Genomic DNA, 17,075 nt, shown 5'->3' with positions numbered 1-17,075 from the left:
ATCTCTCACTTTTACCTTACTTCACCTTACGCCACCACGCTTTATAGCCTGAATGCAATTTTACGGTCATTCAAATGATCAGAGTTTTCTAATTGACTTTTAGAATTTAGACTAATATATGTTGAATTAAAATGACTACATAATGTGTAAGCTTTCTCTTTCCGTTGTATAATTCTAGTATTATCACCGCAAAGTATCGTGGGTTCTAATTCATTTCTGTACGATGTTTATTCAATATTGATTGAAGTCCAGGATTTAATGTTAGCGTTAGCTCAATCAACGTTTCACATAAACCTACCTTGGAGTTCGTCACACTTGCTTGCACTGCAATCACCGCCAGTAATAAAACAATGCAACTCTCCACTGCACTGCGACGCCGCTGCTGCTGCAGAATCGATAATATACTAAGAGAAAGGCGAAACGGATTGCATTTCTACATTTATTGAACAACTTCAAGCTGATATTAATATGCTGTTTGTAATGATCTACATGATGACGGTTTTCTGAATGGTGCACTGTGTCGGATAGTAACTTCGTCTGTAATTTGGTATTACGCTTCCACGGGTTCGACGGGTCACGTCAGAAGCTTGAACGGTTCCTTTATTCCCGAATGTCAGTGCATTGTTTTTTTGTATAGGATTTTAATCATTCAATATTGATAATCTTAACACGGTTTCATATTGCCATTTATTCTTCTTAATTGTGGTTGAAGCTTCAACGTTGTTGTAAATATGTATCTGCCAATCCTCATCGGAGCTATGCCTATAACTTCGAACGACTTGGAACATTTGTTAAATACGACTCAATAGTGTATAGCACTTATACTGATAATATATGAATATATAGTTTAGCCTAACTTAAAGTAACGTACACGTATTCGCGCAAAGGTTATTGATATTCAATTAACAAGGACATAGTTAGCATTTTGCGTTTGATTACACCAGTAATTTTATGTTTTACAAAGTTAAAATAACCCGCTGTCAATGCATGTAAATTTTAACGATAAAATATATCCGGGGAATGACTCGCTTTGGCAGGGCAGATATGTGATCAAATTTATCTATTTCGCAGCCACAATTGAAATTAACCAATAGTACACGGTGGTTAAATAGAGTGTTTTCTGTTGATTGTTGGTTGTAAAAGGGACTCGTTCTTTTTTGCTCTTTTCTACGCTTATAAGCTTTAATAAGCCATAAAACCACTACAATAATGGTTAACTCGGGTGTATAGGCTGGTAATCATACAAACATTAGATTTCTAATTATTGTCAATACACATAAATAACACGTTTCAGTATAGATTTTAAACTTATTTTTTCAAAATAAGTGTCTTCGTAGTGTATGTCATTTTTATGTCATATTTAATTGACTGTTCTACCCACAAACATATTTCAATTCGTGGCTACTGACGTGAGACAGGTTGATGATAAACGTGTCAAGTGAGATGATTGTAGCGAAAAACCAGTCGATTCATGCAATATGGGCGAGATTTTCACCAACCTAAATTACCAGTTACCACTGAAGTCTTTCAAGCTTGTGTAATTTGTTTCGGACATTAGTCAGCCGATGATATTTGAGGTATATTTGGAGATATTTAGTGAAATAATAACAATTGGTTCTCCGATTTTTATCGGCCAGATTTGATGGACAGCCTATGTCAACGCAGTGGAGAATGAAGATGAGATGGAAATCAAAAAACAAGAAGCAGCAGATAAACGAAACTGTATTTTCGAACGAATAACCAAAATAGCGACTAATCAACATGATTAAATCTCTAACCGTTTGTCTTATAAAATGACAATATTAACACAGATATGTTGTATCGTCTGCTTTAAGCATGTCACTTTATAGTTGGCAACTTTTATGTTTCTTATATTCGAAAAAGTTACATCACAGTATAAATTAAAATTGTCGGAAATTCTTTCCACTTAATTCAACGAATTTAGATATCGATTCGCCTTAGCTATTGGTAAATGATAATTACAAGTTTTTGGTGGATGAATTAGAGATAATAAAATTAAAATTTATTCATCATTATAAAGCGTTTTAGCGTTTAAAGAATAATACAATGAAGTGTTTGAAAAAAAACATAAATCACAATCATTTATATTAAACATGAGTAGTAGTAGTATAGTAGTATTAGTAAATAGTATCCTATAATATTTTACGAACAATGATGAATCCCATAAACTAAGAGAAACAAATAAGGATAACTAGACCTGTTCCACTTCCATCTGTTTTGAGTTCGCATCGAACCTACTGGACGTATCGAACATACTTTACTGTATATTGTTTAATAGTAAACCAGTGATTAGTTCTTACTGATTGAATGTTGAATGTCTGACCTGGAAATATCGCTTCCGGAACTATCAATATCGATAGATTTCCGCACTTTTATGAGGTGAGTCAATAAAGCTCTGCTACACATATATATGTTGTATTGTATAATGCCTTTTTGAGATTTACGGTCCTCGCGTGGGATCTACAACACCTCCTGGACCCGGAAGTGAGCTTGGCTTACCCATTAGATAGCAATCGACCTGTCGAGCTGCCTGTCTTCCCTCAGAAATTGCCCACACGACTAGCGACTGTCCTCGTCTACAATCTCCGGCGGCAAACACTTTCGGATTAGCTGTGCCATATGTACCAACAGACGTTTTAATGTTTCCTCTACCATCCAACTCAAGTTCTGTATGAAGAAAGAAAGAATCGAACTCAGTTATGTTTAACGTTATTTTTGCGATTAAAAAACTTACTCATCTCAGTCGGAGCTGCCTGTTCCGGTCCCAAAAAGCCCATAGCGAGTAGAATTAAATCAGCAGGGAAATGTTTCTCAGTACCGGGAACTTCGTTCATTTTCCACTGTCCAGTCGGACTTTGAGTCCACTCGACCTGCACCGTATTGACCCCCTTGATGTGACCATTACCATCACTAATGAACTCCTTTGTAGTTGTGCTATACTGGCGAGGATCTTTGCCCCATTTCACGCGCACTTCTTCATGACCGTAATCGACTCTATAATTGTAACAAAACCCAAATAAAAGAAAGATGATTTTGGTAAAAAAACGCTATGCTTACCGGAATATTTTCGGCCACTGAGGCCATGGGTTATCGTGTGCTCTTTTCTCCGGTGGCGTCGGCAAAATTTCGAAAGTAGTGATCGTTTTAGCACCTTGCCGCAGAGAAGTTGCTATACAATCACAACCGGTATCGCCACCGCCAATGACAATGACGTTCTTTCCTTCAGCCGAAATGCAATCCGAGCGAGTACCAAGCAGCCTTTTCTGGCTTCCCTCCAGAAATTCCATTGCAAAATGAATGCCTTTAAGGTCTCTGTTCGGCAGATTTAGATCACGCGGCCAGGTAGCACCGGTGGTGAACAAAACCGCATCATAATCTTGCTCCAGTTGCGACGCCATTAGATCCTTGCCAATGTGAACGTTACATTTGAATTCAATACCTTCATCAATCATCAAATCAATGCGCCGTTTGACAACTTGTTTAGATAGTTTCATAGTTGGAATACCATATTGGAGCAGCCCTCCAGGACGGTCATTTCGTTCAAAAACTGTTACAAGATGACCAGCTTTGTTAAGTTGCTGGGCTGCGGCCAGACCGGCTGGACCGGACCCGATAATGGCAACCCTCTTGCCAGTTCGTTCAGCCGGAATTTGCGGTGTAATCCAGCCTTGCTCGAAAGCGTGATCAATAATGGTACATTCAATATTTTTGATCGTAACAGCTGGCTCAGAAATGCCCAGAACGCAAGCACCTTCGCAAGGGGCCGGGCAAACGCGTCCCGTGAATTCGGGGAAGTTATTGGTTTGCAGTAACTGGTTAATAGCCTCTTTCCAGTCGTCTTGGAATACCAGGTCGTTCCATTTGGGAATAATATTGCCCAACGGACAACCATGCGAGTTAGACTGACAGAAAGGTACTCCACATTCCATACAACGAGCTGCTTGCATTTTTAGATTTTTTCGAACATGAGCGAAGTTGAACACTTCCTTCCAATCCTTTTGTCGTTCTACGGCGTTACGGTAAACCGCTGTTTCTCGTTTGTATTTGATAAAACCGCGCGTTTTGTCCAAAGCTTGATCCAGCTTTTTCTTGGCTAATGCGGCATCTTGTATCGTTTCTTCGATATCCTTAACCTTTGGTTCGTGTTTGGGTGTACCATTGGTGATGGCTTTAAGCTCTTTCTGTAAAGCCAGTTCTTCTTTCTGTTCCTTAAGCGCTTTCTGATACTCGTAAGGGAATACCTTAACAAATTGCTGACAAGGTTCTGGCCACTTTGACAGAAGCTCCTTAGCAATTTCTGAATCGGTTGTTTCGACAAACTCTTCCAACAAAGTTTTTACAACCAAACGATCTTCATCCAGATCTAATCCAAGCAGTTCAACCATTCCAGGGTTGACCTTGGAGCGGAATGTACCATCAGTATCCAGCACGTAAGCAATACCGCCGGACATACCAGCGGCGAAATTTCGGCCAGTCAATCCCAAAATCAAAACCATGCCGCCAGTCATATATTCGCAACCATGGTCGCCTACTCCCTCCACTACGGCAGTTACTCCAGAATTTCGTACACAGAAACGTTCCGCAGCAATACCTCGGAAATATGCCCTTCCTGAGGTGGCACCATACAAGCAAACGTTGCCCACAATTACATTTAAATGCGATTCAAATGGTGACTCCTCAGGCGGTCGAATGACGATGGTTCCTCCGGACAAACTTTTGCCAACATAATCATTGGCATCACCAACCAGGTTTAAGTTAATACCTTTTACCAAAAAGGCTCCGAAACTTTGACCAGCAGATCCGGTTAGATTAATGTTGATTGACCGACCTTCCGGTAAACCAGAATCTCCATATTTACGTGCGATTTCGTAGCTCAGTGTGCTGGTAAATGCACGCTCTTCATTTTTAATTTTCATATCCAAGGTAATAGACTGTTCGCTTCCAGCCAGAACACCCTGGCATTTTTCAATCAAATAGTTATCGACCCGCTCAACAAGTGAGAAGTCCTGACGCAGAGATCCTCCAACGATATTGGTACCCGGGCGAAGATCCAATGCACTTTTCAACAACATCTGCAGATCAAGCAAAGAAGCTTTTTGGTTTACGTTTTTACGAACCTGAAGCAGATCTGTGCGACCAATCAGCTCCTGGAATTTGCGTAGTCCCAAACTAGCCATAATTTCACGAATCTAGACGAATTGAAAAAAAAATTAACTATTGTTACACGCAAAGAATTACTTCGAACACTACCTCTTCTGCCAACATGAAGAAATAGTTAATAACATGCTCGGGCTTTCCAGCGAACTTGGCACGTAATACGGGATCTTGAGTAGCGATACCGACTGGGCAAGTGTTCAGATGGCACTTACGCATCATCGTACATCCCATCACGATCAACGGAGCAGTACTGAATCCAAACTCATCTGCACCAAGTATGGCAGCAACTACAACATCGAAGCCGGTACGCAGTTGTCCATCAGCTTGGACCACAACTCTGTGTAACAGTAATGCGTCATATTTACTACTAATGACCAACGATAAATTCAGTTCTTCCTTACCTGGAACGTAAATCGTTCAGCACTAACACCTGATGAGTTTCAGCTACACCCAGCTCCCATGGCAATCCAGCTGATTTGATGCCAGTCCATGAACTAGCTCCGGTGCCACCATCATGGCCGGAAATTACAACATGCTCTGCTTTTCCTTTGGCAACGCCTGATGCTACCACGCCAACTCCGACCTCCGATACTAACTTAACGCTAATGCGAGCCCTTGGGTTAGCGCATTTTAAGTCGTAAATTAATTCTGCCAGATCTTCGATCGAGTAGATATCATGATGCGGGGGCGGCGAAATCAAGCCCACACCAGCAACCGAATGACGAGTCTTGGCAATGTCCCGCGTAACCTTGTATCCGGGAAGTTCTCCACCTTCACCGGGTTTTGCACCTTGCGCCATTTTGATCTGCAGGTCATCGGCATTAGCTATATAAGCAGCCGTGACTCCGAATCGACCCGAAGCTACCTGCTTTATAGCAGAGCGTTTGTTATAGTGCGGATCCTGATTCAAATAACGATCAGCATTCTCACCCCCTTCACCAGTGTTACTTTTACCACCAATTCGATTCATAGTGATAGCCAGCGTAGTGTGCGCTTCCAGCGAAATACTACCGAAGCTCATAGCTCCAGTGGCAAACCGTTTAACTATCTCGCTAGCTGGTTCAACCTCGTTGATGTCAATCTTTGGACGACCCTTTACAAACTCGAGCTGTCCTCTCAAAGCACACTGCTGGACACTACGCATCGTTGTATCACGGAAACGGGCGTAAGCTCCTTTGTTTGCATTCTCAGAAGCTTCCTGCAGGGCAGCAATGGCAGCTGGTTCATTGATGTGACCCTCACCGCCAGCTCTCCAGTGATATTGACCGGGATTACGTAGAATTATTGTATCAGCGTTTTGGCTGCCATACACAAGATCATGCCGTAGAAGTCCCTCCTTTGCCAGAACCTCAAGGTTCACGCCACCAATACGCGACTGAGTACCGCGGAAGCAAAAGTCAATCACATCGGTTCCCATGCCGACGGCTTCGAAAATTTGGGCACCTTTGTACGATTGCAGTGTGGAAATTCCCATTTTCGCCATGACTTTCAGGATGCCGGTCTCGACAGCTTCTGCGTACGCTTTGTAGATAACCTCATCAGTAAGTGCTGGATCGATAACTGTTTCATCGCGAAGTGATTCGGCCAATTCAAAGACCAAGTATGGACAAATGGCATCAGCTCCGTATCCTAGAAGGACGCAGAAGTGGTGCACCTCTCGGGCTTCAGCTGTCTCGATGATCAAGCCTACCTTCATGCGTTGGCGAGATTCGATTAGATTATGATGCACGGAACCCAGAGCAAGCAACGCGGAGACAGGTGCGCGCACACGGCTGGAAGCACGGTCCGACAAAACCAGCAACTGATAGCCGCCCTTAGCGGCGGTTTGAGCCTCGGCGCACACCCGTCGCAGTGCCACAACGTAACCCTCCGGTCCTTCTCTAACTGGAAACGTAATATCGATAATCTTAGTCTTCCATCCGCGATGCTGATTTCGTTTAAGAACTTCAACATCCGGAATGCTCAAGATAGGATTATCTAGCCAGATTCGGTGTACCTGCGATGGAGATGCCGCCAGCAGATTGGCCTCGGGTCCAACTGGGCACTGCAGGGACATGATGATTTTTTCACTAAATTGAAAAGAAAACAGCAAAGTAGATTTAATAGCTTAAAAACTATGTTTTAGAGATATTTATATAACTACAGACACTAACTTTTCAAATTGTTTGTTTCAAGAGAGGGAGTGATGTTTACACGTTTACCATAACTCCGGAACTCCTCAATCATTTTCTATCGAACTTGGTACACATATTGCATAGCATAAGGAGGAATTGGAAAAAGCGGCATAGTTTATGACAATGGAGAGATGCCAAAATAAAATAAAAGATCGAAACGAAAACAGGTGTACAAGTGACTGGGAGAGAAGTTGGTGGTTGGCGGAAAGATCGGTGGATGAGTAAATGACGGGATGGGTGGATGTTTAATTAAATGCGTCTTGCCACCGAAGCCTCTCGCTTACAAATAACTGATCTAAAGTGTTACTAGTTAACTGAAACCTAAAGGCTGTCCCATGATTTTAAGATCGAACGAGTGACAGCGAGTAACGACAGCATATGCCCCAACGATCGATTTGTTTTAAATTTAAATTGGATGAAATGACCTATTTGGAACAATATGTTTAGACTAGTTTTTACATAAAAGTCACAAACTCACCGGAATGGATCGATTGGAGGGTTAGTAACCTGGGCAAAAAGCTGCTTGAAATACTCGTACGGCAATGGTTGGAATTCAGAGAGGCAAGCAAGGGGTGCGTCGTTGCCCATCGAGCCGAGCGCTTCTTTCTTGTTCTTGATCATCGGCAGCAGCAACATGTGGATGGTTTCGGTGGTATAGCCATACAACTGCAATCGTGGATCCATGATGCCTTTCTCGTTCTCCAAAGGTTGATATTTCTCTATATCGGCGTAAATGTTCCTCTCTATGGCCTCTTGGCGGATCTCATCCATTGTTATCTATAAATCAGAAGTACAAATACATAAGTCTGAAGAGCAGAACACTGAAGAACAAAAGATAAATACTTTTACAAACAAAATTTTGGAACGAAAGATTAGTTTAGGGATCATGCTAAGGGAGCAGATGAACAAATAACAAAAACTTCTAAATATATAGTAACAAATAACAAGCCAAATTATCTTACTAGAAAGCCGTAAAATCACGCGTGAATAACATAAACGTGTTCAATTTAGACACTTACCATCTTCAAGGGTTAGATTGAGCCAAAGATTTTTGCATATATAGATTATTTGATTGTGATGATTGTGAGAAATGAAACAAAGAGAGAATACATAAATGTGATTAATAAGTTTTCAAGCTCAATGATTCTGGGATGATTTCTCAAAATCTAAATCTGGTTGAAAGTCGATGCTAGAATGTATACACGCCTGGCTGGGTCATGAAACGGTGCTTGGTTAGTTCCGTACCCTTTACATTGGACACGCACATTCAGATGAAGACGAGCTTCTGAAATTCAGTATTGGCATGGTTTATTGGCACATTTATCAAATTCTTACCTGCTCCTGCAGCCATTCGGAGTGCGGACGTGAGCGGGCAATCTGTGACTTTAACTCTATGTCCTGAATCAGCGCTTTTTGTTCGGTGTCAACCAACAGCATTCGACCTGGCTTGAGACGACTCTATTTTTTGTTTCACAATCAAACCAAAACGATTCGATTCCAAAAGAGAATTGAAATGTACAGATTAGAATCGCTTTAGCTTTTGTATTCGTGGGAACGGTTCGAAACGGCAAGTGTGTATTAGGAAGATCCTTAACAAAAAAAGAGCAAATATGAAAATTCACTTAACTCTACCAGAGTTAAAAATTACCGCTTAATCTTTGACTCTGATCGGCTTAGTTTCACGAAACGCGCCGGATGCGCCTTTCGGGCCTATCAAATGTGATGATACGAATTGTATGTATGAGTTTAAAGATCTACAAAAAATAAAAGCGTTTAAGTAAAGTTCTAATGATTCTACCTTGAGTACAACATCTTTAGCATCAACGTCGTATACACCAACTTCCGAAGCCATGATCAGCAAATTGTCACGGGTCACGTAGAATCGCGATGGACGCAAACCGTTACGATCCAGGATGGCACCGATGTAACGTCCATCAGTGAAAGAGATCAGCGCCGGTCCATCCCAGGGTTCCATTACGCAAGCGGACCAGTGATAGAAGTCACGCTTCTCCTGCGACATAGTACGGTCGTTTTGCCATGCCTCAGGAACCATAGTCATCACAGCCTGCAGACAAAAATAGTATTACAAACTCAGAATGACTCGTCTTACCCTAGGCTTACCTCTGGCAAAGATCGATTGCCCACTTGAGTCAAAAACTCCAGTACGCAGTCACATGAGCCGGAATCGGATAGATTAGGTTCGACTACAGGGTACAATCTCTTGAGTTCGTCACCAAACAGTTCACTTTTCATGACACCTTCACGAGCCTTCATAAAGTTGACATTGCCACGAAGAGTATTGATTTCGCCGTTGTGGGCCAACACTCGTAACGGATGGGCTCGCTCCCAGGATGGAAATGTGTTGGTACTGAATCGAGTATGTACCAGTGCCAGGTAGGTCGTAAACTCCGGATTTTTCAGATCGAGATAATACTCCCACAATTGGTCCGATGTGAAAAGACCTTTATAGACGATAGTCTTTGTTGATAGCGAACAGATGTAGAAGCGGCGCCCCGGGCGCTGCAGTTCATGGGTGGCACGTTTACGCAAGACAAATACTTGCCTTTTGAAGGTTTCTTCGTCGACGTCGGCCGTGACGAAAACCTGCTGCGACATCGGTTCACTCTTGCGAGCGACGGCACCGACCGCATCCTGATTGGTCGGAACCTCACGCCAGTCGATCACTTGTATTCCCAAGCTTTCTGCCAGCGAGTTAAAATCCTTTTTTGCTTCGAGATGCGAATTTTTATCGAAATAGAAGATGCCGGTAGCATAACGACCCAATTCCGGCAGATGGATGCCGCGAAGTGCACTGGAATGATACGTAAATAGTTGTTATGAATTATTTAAAACTTTTGCAAGTCACGTGCTTATTGTATAAATATTTTCAACAATGAAATGATAAGGAGCCTATTTCTAGCTCACAGTGTAAGTTGTTTACTTCTGATGACGCTCTCACAATTCCAACTACTAATCAAGGTTTGTAACTTGATGTTTCCGTTGCGAAATACGAAGTGCATACCTATGCTATTCTGTTCTGCGGCTAGACAAAACAAATTCAGAGCTATAGCCAGCTTGTTATCGTGGCCGTGGTTATCTAAGTTTACATTTTAAATAGACGTTATTCATCTGATAGAAGAATAATATCCTATTTTTAAAATGTTTATACGTATAATAGCAGAGAGCTTCGGGGTACAAAAAATATTGTCACGTGGAGAATTCTAATATAGATTGATTTAATTTCTAAATTATAAGAATTATACGCAGCCTGAAAGCCGAAAAGCATCAATTACTCGAATAAATAATAACTGAAATTATCAGCACAGTGCTGAGTGGGTATTCCCAGCCTCTCTATAAATAAGTCCTATCTGTAGGTACATGTAAATAAAGCGAGTGACAGTTTAGATTGCTACTCTAAGTACTTGGTTTGTTTTGGAGACTGCACCTATCCAAGCATCAGGCTAATTGTATTTGCATTAGTTTACATTATTCTGATAGTCGTTTATCACAACACCCACTTGAATGTGATAGAGTAAATTGCAATCTCTTTTCATGGTCATTTATCTCAGTTAGAGGATCTCATCGTGGAGCGTTGTGGCGTATGAGCAACTATTGCGTAGTTTCACTTTTAAGTTATAGTTTACATAAAAATATTTGTCTAGATCCACCTACAGTCTCCATAGACTGACTTAGTCTCCCGGCATTTGCATTCTGCAACAGATTTTATTTTTCAAGAAATTAAATTTTATTCCTTTTGAAAGTCGTTTTTTACATTTTTGAATAGTTTCATACGCTTCCGGGTTATTAACGTATTAAGGACGGCAACAAGTTCTCGCTTTTTTTTACATAAAAATGCAACTTAGTTGCGAAGAAATTGTTACAAAAAAATCATTCAAAGTATTACTCCCCGCTAGTTACAACTTTTAGCCCTCTTTCTTGCAAACCTCGAGTATTGTAACAGTAAAAGTTTTCGGCTTTCGTGATTATCCACAAATCGAGCCATTTTTTATATGTTCATACAAGCGGAATAATCAATCAGACCATGCGTCTTCGAACGGAGCAAATAGTTATCGAACGACGGATTCTGGAGAATATGACGGGTGCTATAGAACTTTCCAAGTAGGGTTTATAGGGTTTCGGAATGCGACGTCGAGCGTTGTCATACTGTAAAATTATGTTTTCGTGCTTTTGCTCTTATTATGGTCACCGTCTTTGAAATTATGAAACCAATCACGGTACATTGTTTCACTTACAGAAAAGTATCTTCGTAAACTTTTTGGAAAATCAGCACTACCCGCCGATGATGATTATTCGGCTCGAAATCATACATTTTCATACAACCAAAAACCATATGACGCCAAAACTAAATCATTAACGTGACAACCTGGTGCTAAGCCCCCCCCCCCCCCCCTATGAGAGATTTAGCCCTCCCTAGAAAAATGAACCTGGCCGACCAATAAAATGGTCGAAAAAAATGCCCGAGGTTATAGCCCTCCCTAGAAAGAGCGCTAGTTCCGCCAATGGGTTTAACGTTCATGACATTTGAATAAGCCGAAATTGACTAGTACTTACTGCCGGAGCCATCTATTGACAAAGAATGAGTACTTAGTTGCGCACCCTATAATTAAAAATGTACAAAAAACGTTACGTCAAGTGATTGACGAGTAAGACTTCGTACACAAATTACGTAACGTTCAGAGGGGAGGGAGGGGGATCGAGTTTGCGTTACTTGTTGTTACATAGCGGGAGGGGGAGTCATGAGAATAGTTATGTAACAAATGTATGAATACCAAAAAGGCTCTTGTCAAACAAGAGAAGGACGTGTTGTGGCGGAAAATAGTGAATCGGTTTATACAGAATTATAGTTTGTAGCTGATGAAGATAATCCTACTATGTTTCCAGTTATTACAATATAAGACCATTTGAGCTCAGTATGGGCCGATGCCTGATTGTTGTTTTTATTATGAAGCTCTTGCTGATTTTGTTGAATTCGTTAAAATAAAAATAAACTTATACGCTTTATGTGATTTTATTCAATGCTGAGATACGGGGGAAGGATTAGTTAAGGTTACATAGTTTAATGGGGGGGTTATGCCAAGCGTTACTTATTGTTACATAGGGGAGGAAGGGGTCTGAAAAACCGGAATTTTTGCGTTACGTAATTTGTGTACCACGCCTAACGAGATAACAAATTTCGCATGCCTTATCACATGCTCGCTCTGGAGAAAGATCCGGTTCTGCCAGCAAGAGGGATATCCTAATTTGATTACGGCCATTAGGTACAGAGAATTGCTGAGTCATATAGATAAATTAATCAAACGAATCTGTATGCATTCCATTTGCTGAATGCTAGATAATATGTATTAAAAAAAGTGGAACACACGATGACATTCGCATGGTAGCAGATAACGGATGCAACCACAATTCATTGTGACTTCAACAGATAAGGAATATACAGCCGAGTTATCGGGTCAACTTCTCAACTGAACTAAAATGTGCATTAGAGTTTTATCTTTGTGTCAGTTATGTGCACATACATATGTGCATCCTATCATGCACACCAGGTCATAAAAGATAACTTAACATGATTGCACGCTATCGATCATATTGGAAATGTACTGCACTGCTGTTCCGATTTCATCACCAACTTCCACTTGCTAGCGTTTTACTGGGATTTTAATTTTTAAATTTATTTTATTAGTCATGTTAGAGTACATTATTTCACGTTATGCATTTCATTAACGCATTATAACCTAAGGTGTGAAATTTTGTACACTAAACGTTGACTTGTCTGGCAAGCCGAAGAAATAGCCAAACCAAGCCGGACCGTGCTGGGTGCTACATTCCGATTTCGGAACTAGAAAAGTATGCTTGGCTTGTTAGACCAGTAGCGTACCTCGAGGCCAACTGGGAAGTTCCCTGTTTACATATATTATCTAATTACGAGTGCTTTCAGCAACTTGAAGAATATGCTATATTATGATTATTTATTTGTGTAGCAATAACATATTTCGTTATTTTTGTTTTTCTTACAAACTCGGATTTCTTGTGCAAAATGCAAAAGTTAACAACATCGGTTTGTATAGAAGTCTTCCTGAATAATACAGAATAATATTACCAGATTATACCAAGGTGCGTATGTTGAGCCACTCTATGATTTATTGTTTTTTTACGTTCGCGTTCATGACGTAGGCGAGAGATTGAAAAAATTTCCATTCAGCTTGTCGACATCACTGAACAACTTTCATGGTAGTCTACCCTTCGATAGCCACCCGTAGGTACGTTATCAATGTCCGTAAGGCATACTTTTCGAATAAATCAGGTGTACACCCAAACAATACATTCAAATTAGATGAATGAACGTACTAAAGAGTGATTGATGGCCCTCGTGGAAAAATTCGGTTATCTGCAGCTACCTTCGCTCACTTGTTTGTTGACGACATAGGTTCGAGCTGTTATCAGTGCAATTTCGCGTACCCGGACGACTCATGCTGTTTACGTTGAAATAGATTTCATGGGAACTTGTATTATTTACGAAACATCATATTGCATCAGCATCTGTGGCTCAAACAGCACGTCATATTGCATCAGTCGGTAAAAGTAAAGCCTTAGGCTTAAAACGTATTTCCAAGACTTGACCCTTCTTTATCGAGACTTCGCAGCCGGCTGTAAAGAGTACAGGATGATTACGGGGCTAGTGTAACTATCCTACTGACGCGATCTAGCAGCACCGCCTAGCTGAGATTCGAACATACGATGGCTGGCTTTTTAGACCAGCATCGTACCTGGAGGCAAAAATATTTCTATTGTTGCGAGAAACGAGATGACTGAACCATGAATACTGAACCATGAATGATGATATAGCCTGTAGTGCAATAATACATATACAAAAGCTCCATAAAATGACACAAGAAGTAATACAAAAATAACAAAACCCAGGCAACCAATAAGCACCACTAATGCAATGCATATGCCAGCTAATAAGCATTCAAGTCACGTCAAATGCTACTTAAAAGCCACTTGGCAAAATACACGGCTACTTTATTGCTATCCTTCCTAAAATGCTTCCAATGATCTTTGGCAGCAGAATACACACAAAAATAATTCGAATAGAATCTTAGATAGCAATTTACTAAAAGTCAAAAGCATCATTAGAACCATCAAAGCTGTTGATTTGTAACAAATAAACAAACAAAATAAATAAACAAAAAAAAATACAAAAAGAAAACATCAATGACATGAAAATGGCACAAAAATAAGTTTAGCCGGTATTTTTGGCAAAAAAACTAAATGTTTCAATCACTCCATATATCAAAAAATGACATAAAATATCGTAATAAAATTAATTTGTATTTGTTTTATGTCATTTTTGGGTAATTCTCGCGTAACTTTTCAAAATGACCTAAATGACATTGAGAGATTCTCTTTGGTGTCCTTCTCTTCCGACTATTACAGCGACATAAGTGCATTTCTACGAAAATTTTCTTAACATTTACCTAAATAGTGACGCTAGCAACCGATTCATGCAAAGCTGATGTTCTAAAATGCATTTAAAGCGCCATAGCAAGCGAAAGAGAAGAGGCACAAAGCGAATTTCTCATTGTTACTTAGATCATTTTGAAAAGTTACGCGAGAATTACCCAAAAATGACATAAAACAAATACAAATTTTGATACAATAACAACAAAAAATGATACAGAAACAATACAAAAATGAGACAAAAATGAAACGAAAATGATGCGAAAATGACAAAAAAATAATACAAAATAAACACAAAAATGACACACAACCATCAACACAATCTAAAAAGATAAATATGGTACCGCAATTTCACAAAAATAATAGAAATACGGCGCAAAAATAACATAATAGAAATACAAAAATCAACGTAAAAATAATACAGAATAACGCAAAAATACCTTAAAAACCATAAATTGTAACAAAACAACAGGATTGGCAAGAAAATAAAACTAAAATTACGCAAATTAATGCAACAATTACACAGAATGACAGTGTCAACTCGGATGTAAAGGTATAATGAAACGCTATTGAATTTGAGTTATAGTCGCGAGAAATGATGAAGTCGCTGCGGCTAAATTGGGCCCATTTTCTATAGTGGTGTCTGCGTTTTTTAAATCCGACCGGCTGAAATAGTCGGCACAGGGATTAGATGCTTTTCAAAAACATATCAAAAGAGAGACCGATGGATAACGTGTCGGTATTGCCTAGATACCGGCTCATTGAAGATAACTAGTTTTGCAGTGACAACAGCTTGCTGCTGGCGCTAGCGCATCATTGAATCATACATATAAACTAGCACCAGAAGCAAGTGGTTGTCACTCAAATACTAGCTATGTCAACACGGTAGAAGAGTTTCAGGCGCAACTGCATCACATCGTGGTAGTAGTGTAAATAATGCATCATATGCTGAAATTAAAAGCAAAATGCTGCAGGTTGCTAGTGAATGAAAATTGATTTATATTTTCGTATTAGAGGGGAATTTTTGTGTTCTATCGTGATGAAAATAAGTAGAATTGTTCTGTGACATCATATTTAGAGCTGTTTAATTGCTAGAGTAAGTAAACGGGATCATAATTGTGTGTTTTCCAAATCATCATCAAGAGCGGATACGCGTAAGCGATTGCTGCTGGTTTTTTTCAGCCTGATTACGTGCCAGTGGAAAAACAGTGGTTTTGATGTTTATTGAACAAAATTTAGCAAATTACTTACATTTTTATGAAAATAGCTATAACACATTAAAGCTTATGAGTACTACATTCATTTCAGTATTGTTGTATAGCGGCAAAGTTTTTATTTGGGAAAGCGCAGCAAAAAAAGATAATGTATGCGGAATTTAGTAGCGTGCTGGAAATACCCTCCCGTACCTTATATTGCCATCATCTAAAAATATTTATTTTGCTTCTATAATAATATCAATATGATTATAGACGCAAAATAAATATTTTTCGTTGGTGGCAATATAGTTGCCACTGCCTTATAAAGGATTTGGATGGTGTGATCTGTACGCTAGGATTCAGCATAGTTTTATTAAAACGTGCGTGAAATCTCTCTGACTAACTCCAATTATTGACTATTCACAGTACTTTTAAGGGTTGAATTTTTTTTCTGTATAGACATTATCACTGCGACCACCCAAGCAGCAATTTAAGTTTTATTATGTTCCTGTAATAACCGCCCAGTTAGCTTCATGGTACAATGCTGGTCTAAACGTCAGTCATCATCGTATATTCGAATCTCAGCCGAGCGTTACTGCTATAGAGTCAGTAGGATTAATGCACTAGCACCGTAATTGTCCTGTACTCTAATAACCGGCTGCGAAGCCTGTCGATAAATAAGGATCAAATCTTAGACGTTTATAACCCAAGACTTTGCTTTTTATGTTCCTCTCGTGGTTTTCATGACCAATTTCAAAAAAGCGCTAGTAAAACTATGTGCTCTACTAGAACTTTCTAACGACCACTTCCTTCCAACCGAGAGACCTACTCTTCAGAAGGATTTCCTCGAGTGCACGAAATGATTGGTTTGACGGGGAATGCCAAGAAGCGATAGAGGAAAAAAGAGCTTGGGAAAACTATCTGAGCATACCCACAAGAGCGAATTTGGCCAAGTATCGACGAGCGAGGACTGAGTTGACCACGATCCTGAGAAGGAAAAAGCGCCAGAAGGAGGACAGAGATCGTGAGGAGCTTGAACAACTATTCC

The 17,075-nt window shown here is 40.0% G+C and overlaps 1 protein-coding gene across 5 annotated transcripts in view; it reads right to left on the bottom strand.

Moving 5' to 3' along the window:
* Window positions 1-469: 469 nt before the first annotated feature.
* LOC128738370 (uncharacterized) overlaps window positions 470-17,075 on the bottom strand; it is a 49,082-nt gene continuing 32,476 nt past the window's right edge. For all 5 annotated transcript variants that reach the window (XM_053833425.1, XM_053833428.1, XM_053833424.1 and 2 more), the window contains exons 4-12: window positions 9,474-10,164; window positions 9,151-9,417; window positions 8,688-8,810; window positions 7,831-8,129; window positions 5,580-7,247; window positions 5,272-5,515; window positions 3,079-5,210; window positions 2,756-3,015; window positions 470-2,688 (exon numbers count right to left, since the gene is read on the bottom strand). In XM_053833425.1, the coding sequence (XP_053689400.1) occupies window positions 2,462-2,688; window positions 2,756-3,015; window positions 3,079-5,210; window positions 5,272-5,515; window positions 5,580-7,247; window positions 7,831-8,129; window positions 8,688-8,810; window positions 9,151-9,417; window positions 9,474-10,164 (5,911 nt within the window). In that variant the 3' untranslated portion in view covers window positions 470-2,461. The remainder of the gene's footprint in view (window positions 2,689-2,755; window positions 3,016-3,078; window positions 5,211-5,271; window positions 5,516-5,579; window positions 7,248-7,830; window positions 8,130-8,687; window positions 8,811-9,150; window positions 9,418-9,473; window positions 10,165-17,075) is intronic.

This window comes from Sabethes cyaneus, chromosome 2 (genome assembly GCF_943734655.1).
Source record: "Sabethes cyaneus chromosome 2, idSabCyanKW18_F2, whole genome shotgun sequence".
Lineage (NCBI taxonomy): Eukaryota > Metazoa > Arthropoda > Insecta > Diptera > Culicidae > Sabethes > Sabethes cyaneus.
This window is presented reverse-complemented; position numbering and strand designations above follow the sequence as displayed.